At 38.3% G+C, this 19,133-nt stretch overlaps 1 protein-coding gene across 2 annotated transcripts in view; it reads right to left on the bottom strand.

Moving 5' to 3' along the window:
• LOC139741858 (uncharacterized) overlaps positions 1–18,516 on the bottom strand; it is a 77,130-nt gene extending 58,614 nt beyond the window's left edge. Inside the window, exons 1-7 of one of the 2 annotated variants that reach the window (XM_071652434.1) lie at positions 18,389–18,516; positions 14,093–14,225; positions 13,105–13,302; positions 11,870–11,968; positions 7,899–7,973; positions 6,630–6,783; positions 5,389–5,481 (exon numbers count right to left, since the gene is read on the bottom strand). In XM_071652434.1, the coding sequence (XP_071508535.1) occupies positions 5,389–5,481; positions 6,630–6,783; positions 7,899–7,973; positions 11,870–11,968; positions 13,105–13,302; positions 14,093–14,200 (727 nt within the window). In that variant the 5' untranslated portion in view covers positions 14,201–14,225; positions 18,389–18,516. Of the gene's footprint in view, positions 1–5,388; positions 5,482–6,629; positions 6,784–7,898; positions 7,974–11,869; positions 11,969–13,104; positions 13,303–14,092; positions 14,226–18,361 lie in introns of both variants that reach the window. The other variant, XM_071652433.1, reaches the window with a different exon arrangement.
• Between the last annotated feature and the right edge of the window lie 617 nt (positions 18,517–19,133).

Genomic DNA, 19,133 nt, shown 5'->3' with positions numbered 1-19,133 from the left:
AAAAATACTTACCAAGTACACTGTGCTTTATAGAATGTTGGATTATGCAGCTTGGGGAAAAAAACAAACAAACTGAAGCCCTATCACTTTTGATTAGAACTAGAGAAAACTAGAAATATCACTGAAGGTGATTAATACCCCCGCCCCGTGACGACAGTCTTACCCAAGGAATGATCTTTCCTTGATCTTCTGCCATTTAAATGCCGTTACCATGGCAACGCAGCTTCCGACACGTCCGAAAAATATGTCTTGCACGTCTTCCCACCAAGATCGTATTGTGTGTGCCACATTTCATAAGCTTTTGTCAAAAACTGAGGAAGTAGTTCAATCCACAAGATCTTTCCTTGATCTTCCGCCATTAATATGCCGTTACCATGGCAACGCAGCTTCCGACACGTCCAAAAAATATGTCTTGCACATCTTCCCACCAAGACCAATGTGTGTGCCACATTTCATGAGCTTCAGTCGAATACAGAGGAAGTAGTTCAATCCGCAAGATCTTTCCTTGATCTTCTGCCATTTATATGCCGTTACCATGGCAACGCAGCTTCTGACACGTCCGAAAAATATGTCTTCCACATCATCCCACCAAGATCAAGGTGTGTGCCACATTTCATAAGCTTTGGTCAAAAAACTGAGGAAGTGGTTAAATCCGCAAGATCTTTCCTTGATCTTCTGCTATTAATATGCCGTTACCATGGCAACGTACTTTCGGGTACTGTCAAAAAATGCGTCTTGCACATCTACAACCAAAGGCACACATCTGTACCAAGTTTCATGGAAATTGGACAAAAACTGAGGAAGTAGTTTGCAACACAAAATTTTCCATCATTTTGGCTCATAATATGTGAGCTGTTACCATGGCAACATACTTTTTGTCACTGTCAAGAAATGTGTCATGCTGACCTATATCCTAAGACAAACATTCAATATGAATTCCATGAGAATTGGAAGAACACTGATGAAGCAGTTTTGCCATGAAGCATTTTGCCCTATATTTTACCAATAACATGCCGTTACCATGGCAACGCACTTTTTGCCACTGCGGAAATATGTGTCTTGCACATTACCATATTCAGATGAACATCTGTACCTAATTTCATAAAAATTGATCAAAAACTGTGGGAGGAGTTCGCGACGCAATATTTGTACCCGTTTTTGCCCATAATATGCCGTTACCATGGCAACGTACTTTTGGGTACTGTCAAAAAATACGTCTTGCACATCTACAACCCAAGGCACACATCTGTGCCAAGTTTTATGGGAATCGGTTGAAAACTGAGGAAGTAGTTCGCGACGCAAGATTTGCAACGGACCGACCGCCCGACCGACCGCCCGACCGACCGCCCGACCGCCCGACCGTCCGCTGATTCCTATATACCCCCTTCAAACTTCGTTTGGCGGGGGTATAAATATTATTGAATATTCATTGGCCCCCAAGGAAAGCATGGTGGCCATTCAAACACTTTGAAATCTTATCCCCATGGGCATGCTACTTTATTGCCAAGTTTGGTGAAAATTCATTATGTTGTTTTAGGCAAGAAGATGAAAATCTAGGCTCGCATTTGGACCCTCCCCCCCCCCCCATCCCATCCCGCTTCCTTGGGTCCCAAGGGGGGGGGGGGGGGTTAGGGCACCCCTGATTTTCCCATGAACAAACTTGAAACAACAGTCATCAATATACTGACTCATTGTATCAACTTAGCTCAATCACTTCTGGTTCCAGAGAAAATCTGTAAAGATTCCTTACAAGGGGGGGGGGGGGGGGGGGGGGAGTGGACCCCTGGGGGCCCCAGGTGGGGCATGGTGCCCATTTGATGGAATTGAGATTCTATCCCCCTAGGGATGCTACCTGCCAAGTTTGGTGAAAATTTGTGGTAGGGTTTTCAAGAAAAAGATGACAATTTACAATTTCGGTCCAAATTTAGACCCCCTGGGCCCCCCCCCCCCCCAGGTGGGGCATGGTGCCCATTTGATGGAATTGAGATTCTATCCCCCTAGGGATGCTACCTGCCAAGTTTTGTGAAAATTTGCGATAGGGGTTTCAAGAAAAAGATGAAAATTTACAATTTCGGTCCAAATTTAGGCCCCCTGGAGCACCCCACGTGGGGCATGGTGCCCATTTGATAAGAATGAGATTCTTTCCCCCCTAGGGATGCTACCTGCCAACTTTGGTGAAAATTCATAATGGCATTTTCAAGAAAAAGATGAAAATGTACAATTTGGGCCCCATTAGGACCCCTCCCCACCCCCCTCCCCTGGGTCCCAAGGGCGGCACCCCTGATTCCGCCATGAACAAACATGAAACTACAGTCATCAATGTACTAATTCATAGTATTAATTTAGCTCTATCACTTCTGGTTCTAGAGAAGAAGATTTTTTAAGATTCCTTAATTTTGGGGGGTTTGGGCCCCTCTGAGGGCCCCCAGGTGGGGTATGGTGCTCACTTGAACAAATTGAGATCCTATCCCCCTAGGGATGCTACCTGCTAAGTTTGGTGAAAATCAGTTAAGTGGTTCTCAAGAAGAAGATGAAAAGGTAAAAAGTTTACGCACGACGGACAACGCACGCCGGACGAAGAGCGATCGCATTAGCTCACTTAACGGCTCAGGTGAGCTAAAAAAGGGGGAAAAAACAGTCACAAAGAGTGTGGCCAGTACAGTAAGCAAGCTAAATATGACCTTTGACCCTATAAAAGATGGGACACTGAGGGCAGCACTACCAAATACAACAGGTGTCTAGATTTGACCATCATACACCTGAGTACGAAATTTCAACAATATCCATTACAATACATCACCTGTATGGCGGACACAAGACACCCATCAAAATATTGTAAAAGCAGTTATTTTCATGAGGGCTTAATTCTCAAGAATTTTGAGAATCACTGTTGGGCCGCAAACTTACCAACACACAAAAATATCGCCCCATACAGTAAAGTGGTAGAGTGAAGAATAGCATTCGGTGTCAAATAGCAAAAAAATCTGTGACCTCCTCATTCATGGAAATATTTGAATGCAAAATAACAGCTTTTGAGGACATCGTCTTTGACCTCATATAAGGTGGAAAACTGGGGGCAGCATTACCAGAAACAATAGCGGTCTAAATTACACTGCGGTGCAGGTAAATATGAATTTTTAAAAATCAATCAAAAAAGTTTGGAGAGTAGAGCATACACAAGAAATATAAGATGGTGGCAGCCTTGAACCCAATAAAAGGCTGAACATTGGAGGCAGTACAAGCAAAGCAAGTACAAGTCAATTTGATGACACACTCTGTACACTGTACACAACTTGAAGGGAATCAGTACTTTGAGAAATGTGGCCAAGTAGAGTGCAGACAATAAGACCCTACAAATTCAACCATTTTGCATAATGAAGGAACAAGAGGGGTAATAACCACCAAAGGTTACATGCAGCTAGATTTCTAATACACCTTCATATCAAATTTCAATCAAATCTGTCAAGAAATGCAGCCATAGGCTAAATGTCACCATGATGCAACTCCATGACACTTTTGAAGAAAATCGATCGAGATATGTGCATGGTAGAGCACACTCAAGAAATGGTGGCTGCCACTGACACTGTAAAGGTGAAACATTGAGGGCAGCATTACCAAATATTATAGGGGTACAGATTTGACTATGATAAACTTCTGTACAAAACTTCAACAAAATCCTTCAAGAAATGTGACTATTAGGGCACAAACATACACACCCTCAGAAATCAATTTTTTGTGCATGAAGATGGAACAAGCGAGGATGCTAACACCAACAGTTATTGGCAACTAGATTTTTAAATGATACACCTCCATACTGAACTTGAATAAAATCTGTCCAGAAATATGGCCAGCTTTGGGCACACAAATGTGACTCAGAAGTAGCAACGAAACACACAGTGCTAAATCTAAAACTGCTCCTAAGTATCGAATGGTTTGAGCATGAAAACAAAAATCCCTGAATGACATTCCTGATTAACTGACTTGAAAAACAGTCTAGTTCTATCTCTCCTATGTTTGTACCTTTCTGATTGATTGCTTTTTTGGTATTGGTCTCGGCTATGTGTAATCTAAAACAGACCTTTGTCTGACTTCATGCATAACACATTTATACTGTTCATGAGAAGTCCCTTGTTCTATTCATTTTAATCACACATCCTTTCCCTCTCTTCAAACTTTTAGCTCTCCTCCTCCTTCTTCCTCCTCTGTCTTCTCTTATTTCTTTTCCTTTATTCTTTCACTAACTACTGTCCCCTTCCTTCATAATTCTTTCTTTTCTTTCTGTGCTTCAGAGTTCTTTTTGTCCATCCAACTTTTCCTGCAAGTAGCATCTGTGGCATGATAATCCTTAGCTCAAGTCTGTAGCTAAATGTTCTCATATAAAAATGAGGATACAAAATGAAAAGGATACATTATGCTATACTGCAATATAACAGTACTATTCTTACTTGCATGTTACTGTGTTTATGTGCAATATTTCCTTGGACAGGGTTGCAAAAGATCTTAAGCTTGTATCTCTATATGTGACCTGTTCACCGCCCAGCTCAAAACCGAAAAAGGCGGCCATATAATGAAATTCCACTTTTCTACATATGTAGTTTACAAAAGTATAAGCTTCTATGTTTCAAAATGATATATAACTTATTAATATTGGGCCATCCTAACCCATTCTAAAAGTGACTGAAATAGCAGAGACTTAGGAGGTGGAGCTTCATAGAAAAGGGAGAAAAGAGGATTTTAGTCCAGATGACAAATTTTGGTCCATTACATAGAATCCTAATTTGCAACTTTTTGTGCATTTTCAAAGGGAGGCAAGGGAGATCAGTAGCAACTTGGACTGGAAACTTTCAGAATTATACAGTTGCTAGGCTGCATCCCTTTAAACAACAGACAAGGAAGGCTGGTGTGAGCACATGCATGCCACAACAGCATACGTATTATGCTTGTGCAAATTGAAAGAAAAAGGATGAAGTTCCTACTATCCAATATGGAGCATGATACATCTTTAATGAGGCGCCCAATCTGCCTCATTTCTGTGTCCCGCTTCATAAAACTTGTTATCAGTGACAACTGCCACATTTCTGTGACAAATTTGCTCTTAGCCAATCAGATGCAAGGATTTCAGTAGCTTATATTAACTTTGACAACTTGTCACTGATAACAAGTTTTATGAAACGGGGCCCAGGTCTATTGTAAATGAGTTTTTGCTCTTTATTATAAAAAACCAGCTCATGAGAAGCACTTTGTCACACTGATTCAAATGCTGCTTAGATGTGAAGGATTTTTTTTTTCCTCTTGAATTTGAGACAGAGAGAAGGTTTGGCCCAAGTGGACTGACTCACTGGACTCTACATTAAAGCACTCTCAATGTCATTTTTCTTTTGTCACTACCTGCTGATTTGAGTGGCGCTGATGCTTCAGCTAATGCCGCTAGTGTTGCTAGTACTGATGTTGAACTTGTGTTTCCCTTCAGGCCTAGATCAACTAAAGAAAGGGAGGAGACAACAAATGATATGAAAAAAATATCATGCTGGCATTTACAGTGTCACACTTCCACCATCTTACACAGTATACACAAATACATTAACATGATTGTGATTTAATGCAGAGGTACAGAACTACAAAGTCTCGAAAACAAAAACTGCTCTTTTTTCGAATATCAACAAATGACAGACAATGAAAACTCATTATCTATAGAAAATCTCATGAGTCTTCCAAATGTACTTTTCTTTGTTTACAAGACCTATGCAATGTAAATGCATGCTGACTTGCATTGATTTATAATACCCTTATCATCATCATTTATGTGGCCAAATGAGCATCTAAATACATGCCATGTATTTTATCATATTTTTTCTGCTATTTTTCTTCAGATTACTTAGATAGACGAAACAAATCTTCTAAACCAAGATTCTGTTGATGCCATCATCTGTCAAGCACCGCTAAACTACTGATTAAGAAACTACAACAATGAAATAAACCATTTTAGAGTTAGCTCATTGGCACATTATTGGTACGAACGACCTTTCTTTTTTCTCAGTCAGTTAGGGGCACTTCATTTGTTTTCAGAGCAACATAATGCATAAGCTTTACATAACAATTTATAGGTTACATCAATCCTGTTCAAACAAAGAATGAACTTGCGTAGACCAGATGATCAGAATGCTCCATCAATTAACACTTGGGAAAGCATCCATTTCATTAATTTGCATTAAATGTATTAATAATCTCTTTCTATTGATGTTGTCAAATACCACATTTGCTGTCAGGTGGATGTGCTAGCAAGCAGCATTTTTTTTAAAGGATTACATGAATAATCATTTACATCACAGATGCTAATCCAAATGAATTTAAAAACCAATATGCCTGTTGGTACTAAAGACCATGCGCAAAGTGGAACTGTGAACTAGCTTTAACATCTTAGCCTACACTGACCAAACTTGCATGTTTTCACACAATAGCGAGCTTTGGATCTGCAACGCTAATCCTACAACATGGCTGTTAGACAAGAAATGCTGTTGTGCACATGCACAAGACAGCTGTTTCCATTGTCCAACCCAGGAGGAGGTACATCATAAACATTAGAGTCACAGATCTAAAGCTTCTAATGTCGGGAGATGTGCACTTCTTACCACTAATCTTGCCAGAACTTGTGATCTTGGCCTTTGGAGTGATGGCCGTGGTAGTTGTTTTGATGGTGTTTGCTACCGAAGGCGACGCAGTAGTTGATATGGTGACAGTACTCGATGCTGATGCCAGTGACGAAGTTCCTCCATTCTTCAAATGCTGAATCATATTTCAACAAAGAGAAGAAATTGCTGTTATCAATTACAGTGTATGTCACTGAGATATTAAAAACTATACAACATATATAAAACTATAAAACTATATATGGTCGTAAACAGTGATATAAAACATAGGATTCTCGAAATAAGGTAGAGGAGACAATGTTGACTTTGAAACGTGAAGGGATGTGCTTTACTTTGCATTTATCGATGTTGATGATTAATATTTAATGTATTTATAATCTGCTCATTTAGACTTGATATGATATGATCTACAATGTATATTCCACTCTTTAAGCTGTCCCGTTATTTCATTTCTATTTCATAAGAAAAGCCCATTTACATATTAAGTCAATGTAGATATGCTCAGTTCAGTTCAGTTCTGTTCATGCATCTGTTCATGTATCAGTTTATGCATCTTGTTTTGGGTAGTAGTAGGAAAGATATTTATTCACACAGATCCACACTTGCAGTCCAAAACTGAATTGTTGTGGCATACACAAAAATGTTTCAAATATCTTTCTTTTAAATATCCAAATAAAAATCATGAAATGTTCAATACTATAAACTGTTGCCAATCTACACAGTAACATATACAAGGAAGTGTTTGATTAAAGATTTTGTTACCAGTCACACCATAACAACGAAGTGAACAGATCAAACAAGACAATATGTTATAGAATGATGCTCCTTCTTATGAACAAAAATCTTCATGCATTTTGTTTAACAGGAGAGTCAGAAAGTGCATGGTTGCAACATTCCACAGGGCCCGTAATGTTTAACAGTTTAACAAAAACGAAAAAGTTTGTGACAGAGTCATCATGGAACCAGCTGCGTGTATGGCACAGATACATGCACAAAAGAAGGCTTCAATTTGTGACCAGGTAAGAGTGACTATGTTGACCTGTTTCACCAATTTTGAGTCCTCACATAAAATCAGGGCACACAACTTTTTGTTGGTTTTGTGATGCACGTCGACATTTATCTTTCAATGACATAACAAGAGTATATATTTGCATGTCATATAATAAACAGATTTATCTAGGATTGTTGTAAGAGTTTACACTCACTGCTCTCTGCTCTAGCATTCATCAAGGTATACCTATATGAACTCACCACAGTATTTGATAATAAGTTAATGATGACAGAATTGTTGTGCTCCCTTGCAATGTCCAGGCAGAGTTTGTCAAACTGGAAAATGAAAAATGAAAATGCATTTATAAACATATTACTTACACATAAAATATCACTGCAAAAATAATTCATATACAAAATCATTAAATCTAAAAGGGCACAGCAATGAATAAATGGTGCCATGTAATACTGGTAATACTACCCTTTCACATTAAAAAAAAATAATAATAATAAAAAGACACAGATCTTACTTCCCCAATAAGGGCATTTTGTCCTGCTTTCAAGAAATACCAGTGCCCTGTTGCATAAATGCTGAGATTAAACATAATAATAAGTCATACTTGATTCTGGTTGGCTGATATCTGACTTATGTTTGATTGCATCTGTTTATGCATCAGGGCCATGGTTATTGCATATGACAGGCCTGCACAACAAAAGTAACCAGTGTAGAGAACTGTACGAGCTACATCATGGGATAAATGATTACACATGACTATGATACCAATATCATCACTCTCTAAGCAATACCTGGTAATATAATAATAACTCTTTAAAAGTTTTTTTCTACTAGATAACATCTTGCACCAACAATTGTGCCATGTAAATTCCTACCTAGCAAACTACACTTGCTGCCATATAAAACTAGAAATATCCATTGCCACACAATGGAAGAGTATTGTGTATCTCCAGGCTGTTAATCAATAGGAGTTAACCCTATTTCAACTGGGCTATTTCAGACCAAGTTTTTACTGGGGGAGGGGGCAATTTGACCCCCCCCCCCCCCTTCAGATCTTTGCCGCCGATTGCGCGATCGCCGCAAAAATTTTGCCTGAACATAGAGCCGGATGTCAACTAAAAGATTACATGGTCATACAATAAAAAAATGTTGATTTTTATATTTTTAATAAATTAATTATGCAAATTTACGCATGAAATCATATTTTCACCTGTAACTCCATCAAAAAGAATGAAGGATTGCTAAATGTTTGTGTCAGAGTTCCTCAAGACACATCAAACAATTTTCTTGTAAAAAAAAAAGCGCAATCAAAATCAGTGTCTTTTGTTTTTATTGTTTTGTCAATTTCTTATGTATTTTATTGTTCTTTCAACCTTTTGTTTTTCTATTGTTTTTTGGCCATAATTTGTTGCAGGTACTTTTTCAAGCTTATCTACATTAGAATTGATTAATTTCAATGTTCAAAAGTTGAAATAATCTAATTTATATCAATTAAAAAAAAAAACACACAATTTGCATTGGATTTGCACACGAAATCATGAATTTGAGCTGTTTTCGGGTTGACATGCATATGCAAAACATTGCGTGACTTCAGAACGGTGTACCAGGACGTCGTAAATTTGGTCTCAAAATATGCAGGAGACTTCAATGAAAAAATTCATGAAACGACACGACAAAATCTTTGCGCATTGTGGAATCGTGGCGCGAAATGACCCCCCCCCCCCCACAGTTAAAGGACAAGTTCACCTTCATAAACATTAAGGATTGAGAAAATGCAACAATATTAGTAGAACACATCAGTGAAAGTTTGAGGAAAATTGGACAATCGATGCAAAAGTTATGAATTTTTTTAATTTTTGTGTTGGAACCGCTGGATGAGGAGACTACTACAGCTTGTGAGTCATATGCGTACAACAGTATAAAGAAAATATAAAAGAAAATTCAACATATTTTCACTTTTTTCGCATAATAAAAGAGCAATTGACTTGCCTCTTTCTAAAGGCAGGGGGAATAATATTACCCATAACATTTATCGGTAACAAGTCAGGGGAATGTGTACTTTTTTCAAAAGATGGAATTTTGTGAAATTCTCTTTATATTTTCCTTATATTGTTGTACGCATGTGACATCTAAGTTATTCATACACTGCAGTAGTCTTCTCATCCAGCGGGTACTGCAAAAAAACTTCAAAAATTCATAACTTTTGAACGGATTGTCTGATTTTCCTCAAACTTTCAATGATGTGTTCTACTAATATTGCTACATTCTCTCAATCCTTATGTTTATGAAGGTGAACTTGTCCTTTAAAATAGGGTTAAGTATACTGTATACGCTATAATTTTCGCGTACATAAATTTTCGCGAATTTCCGCTGTCACACATTTTCGCGAGTGGTTAAATTCGCGATTGGGGGACCAGAGAAAATATGAAGTGGCAAAGAAAGTGTGAATTTTCAACTTACTAGCAAATAAGAATGATACTAGTTATACACTGCATGAAAAAAACTTACCAAACTCTGCAAACTAGTAAGTTAGAATTCAACATTTTTGAAGTGGTTAAGTCCATCGCGCTAGATTTCTGACGAGTGGTCCCCTTGCGATAATGGATCGGCTCTCTACAGTATTCGTAAGTAGACGTGGACGTGCGTAAACAAGCTTAGCCAGTATGGTCTGTTCGGTAAGCCGTGACATGGTATACTAGTACTGAAATGTTTGTATCATCAAGGCAAGGGATTCAATTTGGAAGGTAATATTTTCGCGTGTTGTTGATTTCACAAATAGCTCCCGACTCGCGAAATTCGTGAAAATAAAACCCCCGCGAAATATATAGCGTATACAGTATACCATAGTGGACCTGCATACCAACTCCCTCCCCCCCCCCTCAAAAACAAAACAGCCATAAAGTGTGGCTAGTAGAGTGTACAAGGTGTGCCAGTCAGCAAACCTACATATTATGACCTTTGAACCTACAAAAGAAGAACATATAGGGCAGCATCACCAAAAATTAACAGGAGTCTAGATTTGACCATCACATGTCCAAGTAAAAAAAAAAGAGAAGAAATCAACAATGTTTGTCTCAAAAAGCCACCTATATGGCACGTCCATCAAAATATGACCTTTGACCCTATAAAAGACAAAACACAGGGAGCAACTAGTTCACATCTGGGGTCTAATTGCACCATGATGCAGGTCCATTATGTCCATAGAGTTTTGAAGAAAAAAATTCCATCAAGAAATGTGGATCATTGAGCACATACATGGTGGTGGCCTTTGACCCAATAAAGGGATGAACATTAGGGGCAGCACAACAAAACTAGTACAGGTCAAGATTTTGATGATGGTACACCTCTGTACAAAACTTTTAACAAATTCTGTCAAGAAATGTAGCCAATAGAGTGCAGACATGGAGACCTTTACAAAAAATCCTTCATTTCTTGTATAAAACCAGAACACATGAGTGTCCTACCACCAACAGTTACACTTTTAATGACATACCTCCATACTGGATTTGAATAAAATCTATCAAGAAACATGGCCACTGTAGATTAAGATGCTGGTCTCTTTTTTCTTTTCTTTTCTTTTCTTTTAGATTTTACACGCAATTCCTAAAAATTAAATCAAGTTTATCATGAATCAATGCAAATACTATGTCGTGCTCATCCTTACCTGATTCACTTTTGATCTACCACAAAACTTGTCTGGCTGGTGCAAATTGCCAGAATACTGAATTGTTTTGTAGTATTTTGAGACCAAGGAGTGTAAAATAATAAAAGTTGGTATACCAACTTTTATTCCAGAAGCGCCCTTTCCTGTTCAGTAGTAGGTGTGTAGAACATGGTGATCAAATTGTGTCCTAGTAGTGGTATTGAATGAATCTCACGCAGAACAAACTGCATGCACTTCAATCTTGTGAGCGGTGAATACCACTGTGGCTCGATGAATTGTAATTGATTTTATTGAATTTTAAACATTCAGTTGCAACCACGATCGGATAAGCTCTTAAACTGTAGCACTTCCAGTGAACCTTTTTCATCAATATTTAGCATTTCCATCATCACCAGCACCCAGTGGTAATCGTGTTATTATGAGGTTCTTTCATATATTAGTTATTCATTAATCTACAGTTTGAAGCAATTAGTCAACATTTCTGCAAGCACATGGGAACTTTGTTTTGGCTTTAATGTTAGAGTGAGAGCAAACTACTCTTTAGATACTTACTTTATTGAGTTTAGTGGCATCAGCACCTTTCCTCAGCAAACACTCCACCACATCTACATGTGCTCTCTCTACTGCCCAATGTAATGGAGTCATTTTTAGCTGTGAAGGCGATACAGACCAAACATTATGTACAAACATGTTTTCTCACTAATTAAAAAAAAAAGAAAAAAGAATCAATTACAAATTTCACCCTATTTAGACACAAGACTCTAAATGTTGGCGCATAAACAAAAAAAATTGATGAGTCCTACATTCTCAATTGAGTGAAGTAACAATTTGACAGAGAGGAGAGAAATTTCCTCATAGGCTTTCTGTTCCTGTATTCGTTTAGAAACAGAACTTCTGAACAGCCTTTTTTTTATCTTTCTTTCTTTTTTCTTTTTTTCTTTTTTTTTTGGTAAAACACTTGGGAATTTCTCTGTATTCTCTTCAGAAACCAAAACTCCTGAATGACTATTTCTTTCATGCTTTCATTCAAACAGGAACAGGGAAAATATATTTATCCAAATGCAGTGCATCCAAGGTTAAACAAGATGGCATTCAACAACTAGGTAAATTATTTTAAAGAAAACACACCATGGTTTGTACATATCAAAGAGGTCTCACAAGCCCTGGTTTGTCTATCTTTCAGCTCTCATTACTGTTAGGATAAAAATCACTGAAGGCTGCTTCATCAGATTACACTGGCACACCACCCAGACATCCTAACAATACAAATGTATTACACTCTTCAAATTGACATAATACTTCCAAACCATTATAAAGAGGATGAGTAAAAAAAAAAGAAAAAAAAGAAAGAACTTCACTGAAGGGACATGCAATAACACTTTTTCACCTGCTAGGGTTTAATTGCTCATCTCACTCACAGAGCAATTGATCACATAACTGCGACTAGCCCCGACGCGAAGCTCCCACAGTATAACTGTGTACAAGGAGCGCTCCGGGATTAATGATCACACATCTTTTTAATCACTGCTGCAAGAGATAGTGGAATTGTTAATTCTCTAGAGTTGATATAAAGTATGTAACAATAGCAGACATTGCAACAACAAAAAAAGAAAGAAGAAAGTGAAGGCAAAATTAATTGAAATTCATTATTATTTACTCACAGACCAACAAATGTTTTGCCTAGGATTTGGCATAATACGCCATCAAATTTAAGAAATGAGATTCATGGACTTTGAAAGGGCTTATAAAGAAGGCTCCCTACAGGGAAGGACTGCCATACAACATACCATGTCCTGTGCATTGATGTCAGCCCCATGAGACAACAACATCTCAGCCAGGAGAACATGACCTTCTTGACAGGCCATGTGGAGTGGAGTCCTATCAACCTTGGTCCTGGCATCTCGGCTGACTCCTGCACGGAGTAGGACTTCTGCTGTGCTTGCATGGCCATGTTTAGCAGCCCAGTGAAGAGGGGAAGACCCAAGCTGTGCAAAGAGGAAGGCACAATAACAGGAAGTTTTCACATTTGTTTCACTCCATAATGACACAAATTATATTTTCTATGAAGGATGGAATATCAACTGGGTGCTTTATGATCGCCATCAGCATCTAGAGTGTCTATAACAGTGTAGACATCATGAAATCTAATAACACATAATTACATGTAGTTGCTCAGGTCACTGCTTATTGCTTTTATTATTATTATTATCATTATTATTATTGTTGTTGTTGTTGGTGTTATTGTTGCTGTTGTTATTATTATTATGATCTCTTATGTACGGCTAACATGTGACGACATCCTGCTCTTGTGAAAAATAGTAAATACCAACTTTGAAACTCTCCGTTGGACCTTGTGTTGATAGCATAGAGATCTGTAATATGTTAATGATTGAAGTGTTTATCACAACAACACAGACCAACTCTGTGCTTCATGGTGCTTCTGAAGAACAGATAACCACAACATTGTGACACATAGCCACACACTTAACACACTTGACTTCTGATTAATAATGTAGAAAGACTGTGATAAGAATAAAAGAATGGCAGTTCAACCTTCACTTACTTTTAACACATACCGGTACATGCAATCAAAGCTGTGAATAATACCATGGTATGCATTTTAAAGCAGGGCAACAAGAAATACAAAATGAAAGAGATGAAACTGGGAGGCTTTGTTTTATTTCCTTTCACTCAAAACCACCAGGCAAGTGCTCTAATCACTGCTCCTAATCACAGCCACACTAACATTGATTCTTTGAACAGTACGGTATTTACCCAGTCTGTGGTGAAAGGTGCACCATTGGTCATGAGAACTCTGACTTCTTCATCTCGACCTCCTTTAGCTGCCTCAAGGAGTTTCTTGCCCAAGTCAACCAAGGACATAACTTATCAGCTTGGCACAGACCACCTGCAAAATAATCAATATAATTTTGACACTCGGAGCTTAACTTTTTTTTTTGTTTTGTTTAATGATAATTATGTCATACCCTTTTTCGTGCATGACCCAATACTACAAGCTATATCAGTAGCACAAATTCAAATCTAATTCAATGGACAATAATTAAACCTGTACCATGATTAATTTGTGTAGAATGTGTATGTGACTCGTCACATGAGAAGGTGTCATAATTCAGCAGGTTTCTGTTAATATGATATTTATCAGTCCACTGCTTTGATATGATACATAATCCAGTACCAGAAGTGTACATCCAGACCATATTCCAGTATAAAAAACACAATACATGATTGTTTAAAATGCCCAAGTAAATGACATTTCACTTGATCCATTACTCATAAAACTTTGGATATTACTGTTGTGATATGCGCCGCGCGGGTTCTTTTTACTTTAATTTCTTTACTCTTCGATCTCAGTTTATCGAGTCATCACGCATATCAAAAACAAAATGGGAGATTTAACTTGTGTATATACATAACATGCCTTGTTGCTTTTATTGCAGCACAAGTTTCCAAAACGACGAGTACATTCCACAACACCGACTAGATACATCCGGGCTGGGAGCTATCTATCCCATGGCTATACAACATCAGAGCTACAAGCTAGCCCATGTCTGACCTCCTCAAACTCCAGGTTCAGACTAGCTCTAACCGCAAATCAGAGCTACAAACTAGCCCATGTCTGAACTCCTCGAACTCCAGGGTTAGATTCTCCCTTCCTCCAAGAAAGCTAACCCGCAACAACTCAAAACAAAAGATACTACAGACAAAGTTCATTCCCACGAAGTTAATCCCCACTACGTACAGACCCAATTACATTCAGGGTATCCATTCAATTGGAAACAATGCAACCCCAACCTGTGCACGTAAAAAATTGTTCATGGCCCCAAGATACAAAAGAGCTGTAGATCCCTCTAAACGCATCTAAGCTACTTAATTCCTCTGGGAACACAACTTTACTGCCTACCCTGACAAATCCAAGAAAACAGTGCAAATCCATGAGTCAACTTCACTAACAATACAGACATCCGTAAAACGGGGTGAATAAGGACAAATTTACAGTTCTTATGATTGTATTTTTTTTTCATGCAGCCAAGAGACTCAATCTTATGTGGGGATTTCATGTCCACCTAAAATACCTTTAATTTGGTATTGTGAAAAAAAAAATATTAGGGGGAAAATCATGTTTTTTGATAAAATGATGCTGTCCATGTTGACCCTAAATTTGGGGTCAACAGGGACAACACAAATTTTGATCCCAAAAAAGCTGTTTGGAGGCATTTTTTTCAATCCATCCAATAGATTGGATTAAAGGAACACCTAGAGACTTTAAAAATGATATACAAACATTTCAGAGCAATCTATTCCATCGTTAAATCAATCTTTAACAAAAATTTGCAACAGCCCAACAAAATGAGCTAACATACAAAAATGTGAACCATCAAGTCAAAGGTTAAGATTGAAAAGTAAGTCAAAACTTTACTAATCCATTGAATTGCACTCAAATATTAACCCACTTCTTCCTCAAGTGGCAAATCATGATGTGCAATGTTATTCATACACTCTAGATTCAGTGTAACTTGACTCTAATGAAGTTGAGGATATTTTGGGAGTTCTTACAGTAATTATAAGCTGGCACCCGAAGTATGGGCTTGACCCCAACAGATGTGTTAATGGCATTAAAACATGCAGAAGACGGAAAAAAGGGTCATGAAATACAAGTGGAAAAGTCCTAGCTTGTCTTAGGCATAGAAAAAATTTCCAAGAGGGTTGGTACCCAGGGGCGGGGTTCCCAGACCCTTCCTGCTCTCGTTAGGGTTAAGACAGCAAAGTTCACTCTCATCTATGCATACAAAAGTGAAGCCACATATCCCAAGATCTTATTGCTCTCTTGTCAAGAGATTTAGAATAAAAATTCACACTTTTGGAAATAGCTGGACATAACAAACATTTCAGGGTAATTTATGACATTATAATAGTTAATCATACAGAAAGTTTAAAGGGCCAATCAAACAACACCGTGGTGTTCCTATTCACCCCAGTCTAACTGATTTTTTGCCCAAGAGAAATAAAAACGTGCTGTCATGAATTCCTGTTGGAATAATTATTTCAAATTCAAAGGTGTGGTGTAGGACCTAACAGGCTAGGTTCATGCACATTTTCAGTGAATTTCATTCATCAATAGCCACAGGAGCAGAAAAGTTTTGACCGCCCTGATCTTTTTGTGATTTTTTGAAAACTTTTTTTTTTTACCTCCTTTACCCTTTAAGAATTTTTTTCACATCAGGTGGACCACTTTCTGCACACTGTTGGATGGTCCTTCCACCCTGTGATAAAAATAAGAAAAAAAGTTCAAGCAAATATAGAACATGCACATTCAAAAAACTTTTCTCGGTTTTGTCCCTTTTCACCTCGCCGTCCCTGTTTACCCCGTTTTACGGCACTTGATTAAAAACTATACTATAACTTTGTAATTTCCTGCAGGAAGTTTTATACACTCAAGTCTAATTGCAACCTGAACTCTGCTGCTATTATCCACAAAAATTGTGATTTACTACATTACATTAAATTGAGCTTTGAGCAGTTGCTTGAGCTAGGGGAGCTAGAGCTCATGAACCTGCCTTACGACACCCTTGCCCAAGCTGTGAAACCTAACAGACAAGCAAAAAACAACAACAACAACAACAAAAAACACACACACACATACACACAAAACAAAACATTCTTCTAGCATAGTTATCTTGACATTTGGGTAACTAACAGAAAAAAACAACAATATTTTAAAGATTTCACGAAGCCAATCTGGCAATAAAGCTAATTTCACTTTCTCTTCCTTGCAGTTCCAACGCATTGTAAATTTAAAAAACAAGCACTGAGGTTCAACCACTTGTGCAAAAATTTGATGGTGTGCAAAAGCATAGATAGTGTTTACGTTGTAAAGGCAGCGGTTTAATTTTGGAGTGTTATTAGTTATGGTCAAATTATGGGCAGCTTGCTTTCATGGGTTTACTGAATTAACATCAGTTTTCTTTTTGAGGCGAGTGGTCACATACATGTGTAGAACATAAAATGCCACTGACTGTTTACAGCCAAAAGAAACTAATAAAACACTTCCATCACTACATAGTACATATTCTAACCGTTTTAATAGATCCATTTATAGACCTGATAGTCCATGCATACTATATCGTCGCTGGGGCGATAAGACCTCATATCTACAAAATGTCAAATGTTCAGGAGAGCCAAAAAACAGGGCGGCCGAAGCACTGTGGCGAATGGGATAGCCTTTCCTTTGACATGCCGTGGTGGCTTCATTTTTGGAGTAAGACAGTTGGGATTTGGACAGGGCATCACTTAACCCATTATTTGACCATTAATCCAAAAAAACTCATTTTCACCAAAATTGCACTTGCAGATACAAGGTCTTATCACCCCAGCGACGATATATATCATGCTAACTTAATAAAATCGTGAAATCAAATGGTGGTAAACTTATGGTTCCAAAAATTTTCACACATATGTATAGAATTTAGATTTTCATCTGCACTGTAAAATCTATCAATGATAACAATCCACCCCAGTCAAAATTTCCACTGGCCATTTGACTTGAGCAACTGCTCCATCCACCTACCCCGCGCTGCTGCTTTGTACAGTGAGCCTAGCCTACGCAGCGCGCAGTCAGTATGTACGTCGGGCAGCTCCAGGCAAGTGCTTGACATGCCAGTCGTCGAGGCCTCGAGAGGTGCGTACCGTCTTGCTTGTCCATATACTATACCACACACGGATGGCGGCGTAGGGCCGTATATATACAGTAGAGTGTGAACGAAGTCTAACATTACATGTTACCATCGTAATAAACGCAGATTGAAGATTCTCAAACCAGCACACCAAAAACATGACTTTGCTTTGGTGTTTCGAACTCTGATTAATTTATGTATTATGAGTTTGATATGACCCGCGTTTTGTTTACGGAAGTGAGAGGACTGCAGGGAAGACAAAAACCCACAGGAAGCATTTTTGGAACCCTCACTCATTTGCACCGGAAGCAAAAATGTCACAGTACATATGTCGAAGAAAGGTGTTACTTACAGGAAAATGCGACTTTCTATTACACACCTCTTGAAATCATTCGGCTGAGTAGTTTCTACGAAAACTACTCTCAGGGTATCAATTCGTAAATCTCTGTGAATTGATCAAAATCCCTCGAATTTAACATGGAGGCGGAAGTTCTCCTTATGTTTCCGGTACACGGGCTCGGAGCTCCATAGACGCCCTATAAATTTAGACGACATGTATATTATGTCCATTCTTTATCACGTACACGTACAGGCAGCAGTAACGTGAGCAGTGACGTACGTACGCGCGTGAACGCGCACGCCATCACACTATAAACGCACACGCCATTATAAAACAGCTTTAGGACTAGACTTTACTTGGTTGGGCATACAATTACAATGCAAGGTAATATTACTCATTACGGGGGGGGGGGGGGGGGGGGGGATAAAATGCTATCCAAACAACAAAATTCAGATCAATCGAAATTTATGCTGACTAAGAAATCAAATTTCCAGTGTACAATAATTATTCATTGCAACGACTTTACACCATCTTCGTGATATCTGTCACGCGTAGGAACGGGCCGTTTAGGCCTATATACTTCGACTGTCATGAAAAGGCTAACTGGTCGCGTCGGTCCAGCAGTGTGGGAAAATGTGATAATGCTCCCTCTTGGGCTGCCAAGTTAAAAAAAAAAAAGAACATACAAACAAACAACAACTAATTAGTCAATTATTTGAAGACCAAAATCAACAATAAAGGCACTTTTCTTGCGTAAAAAGCTGTCAATTTTAAAACTGAATAT

The sequence above is a fragment of the Diadema antillarum genome, unplaced genomic scaffold (assembly GCF_040938485.1).
Source record: "Diadema antillarum isolate AM-2024a unplaced genomic scaffold, OU_Dant_1.0 seq00000957_RagTag, whole genome shotgun sequence".
Classification (NCBI taxonomy): domain Eukaryota; kingdom Metazoa; phylum Echinodermata; class Echinoidea; order Diadematoida; family Diadematidae; genus Diadema; species Diadema antillarum.
This window is presented reverse-complemented; position numbering and strand designations above follow the sequence as displayed.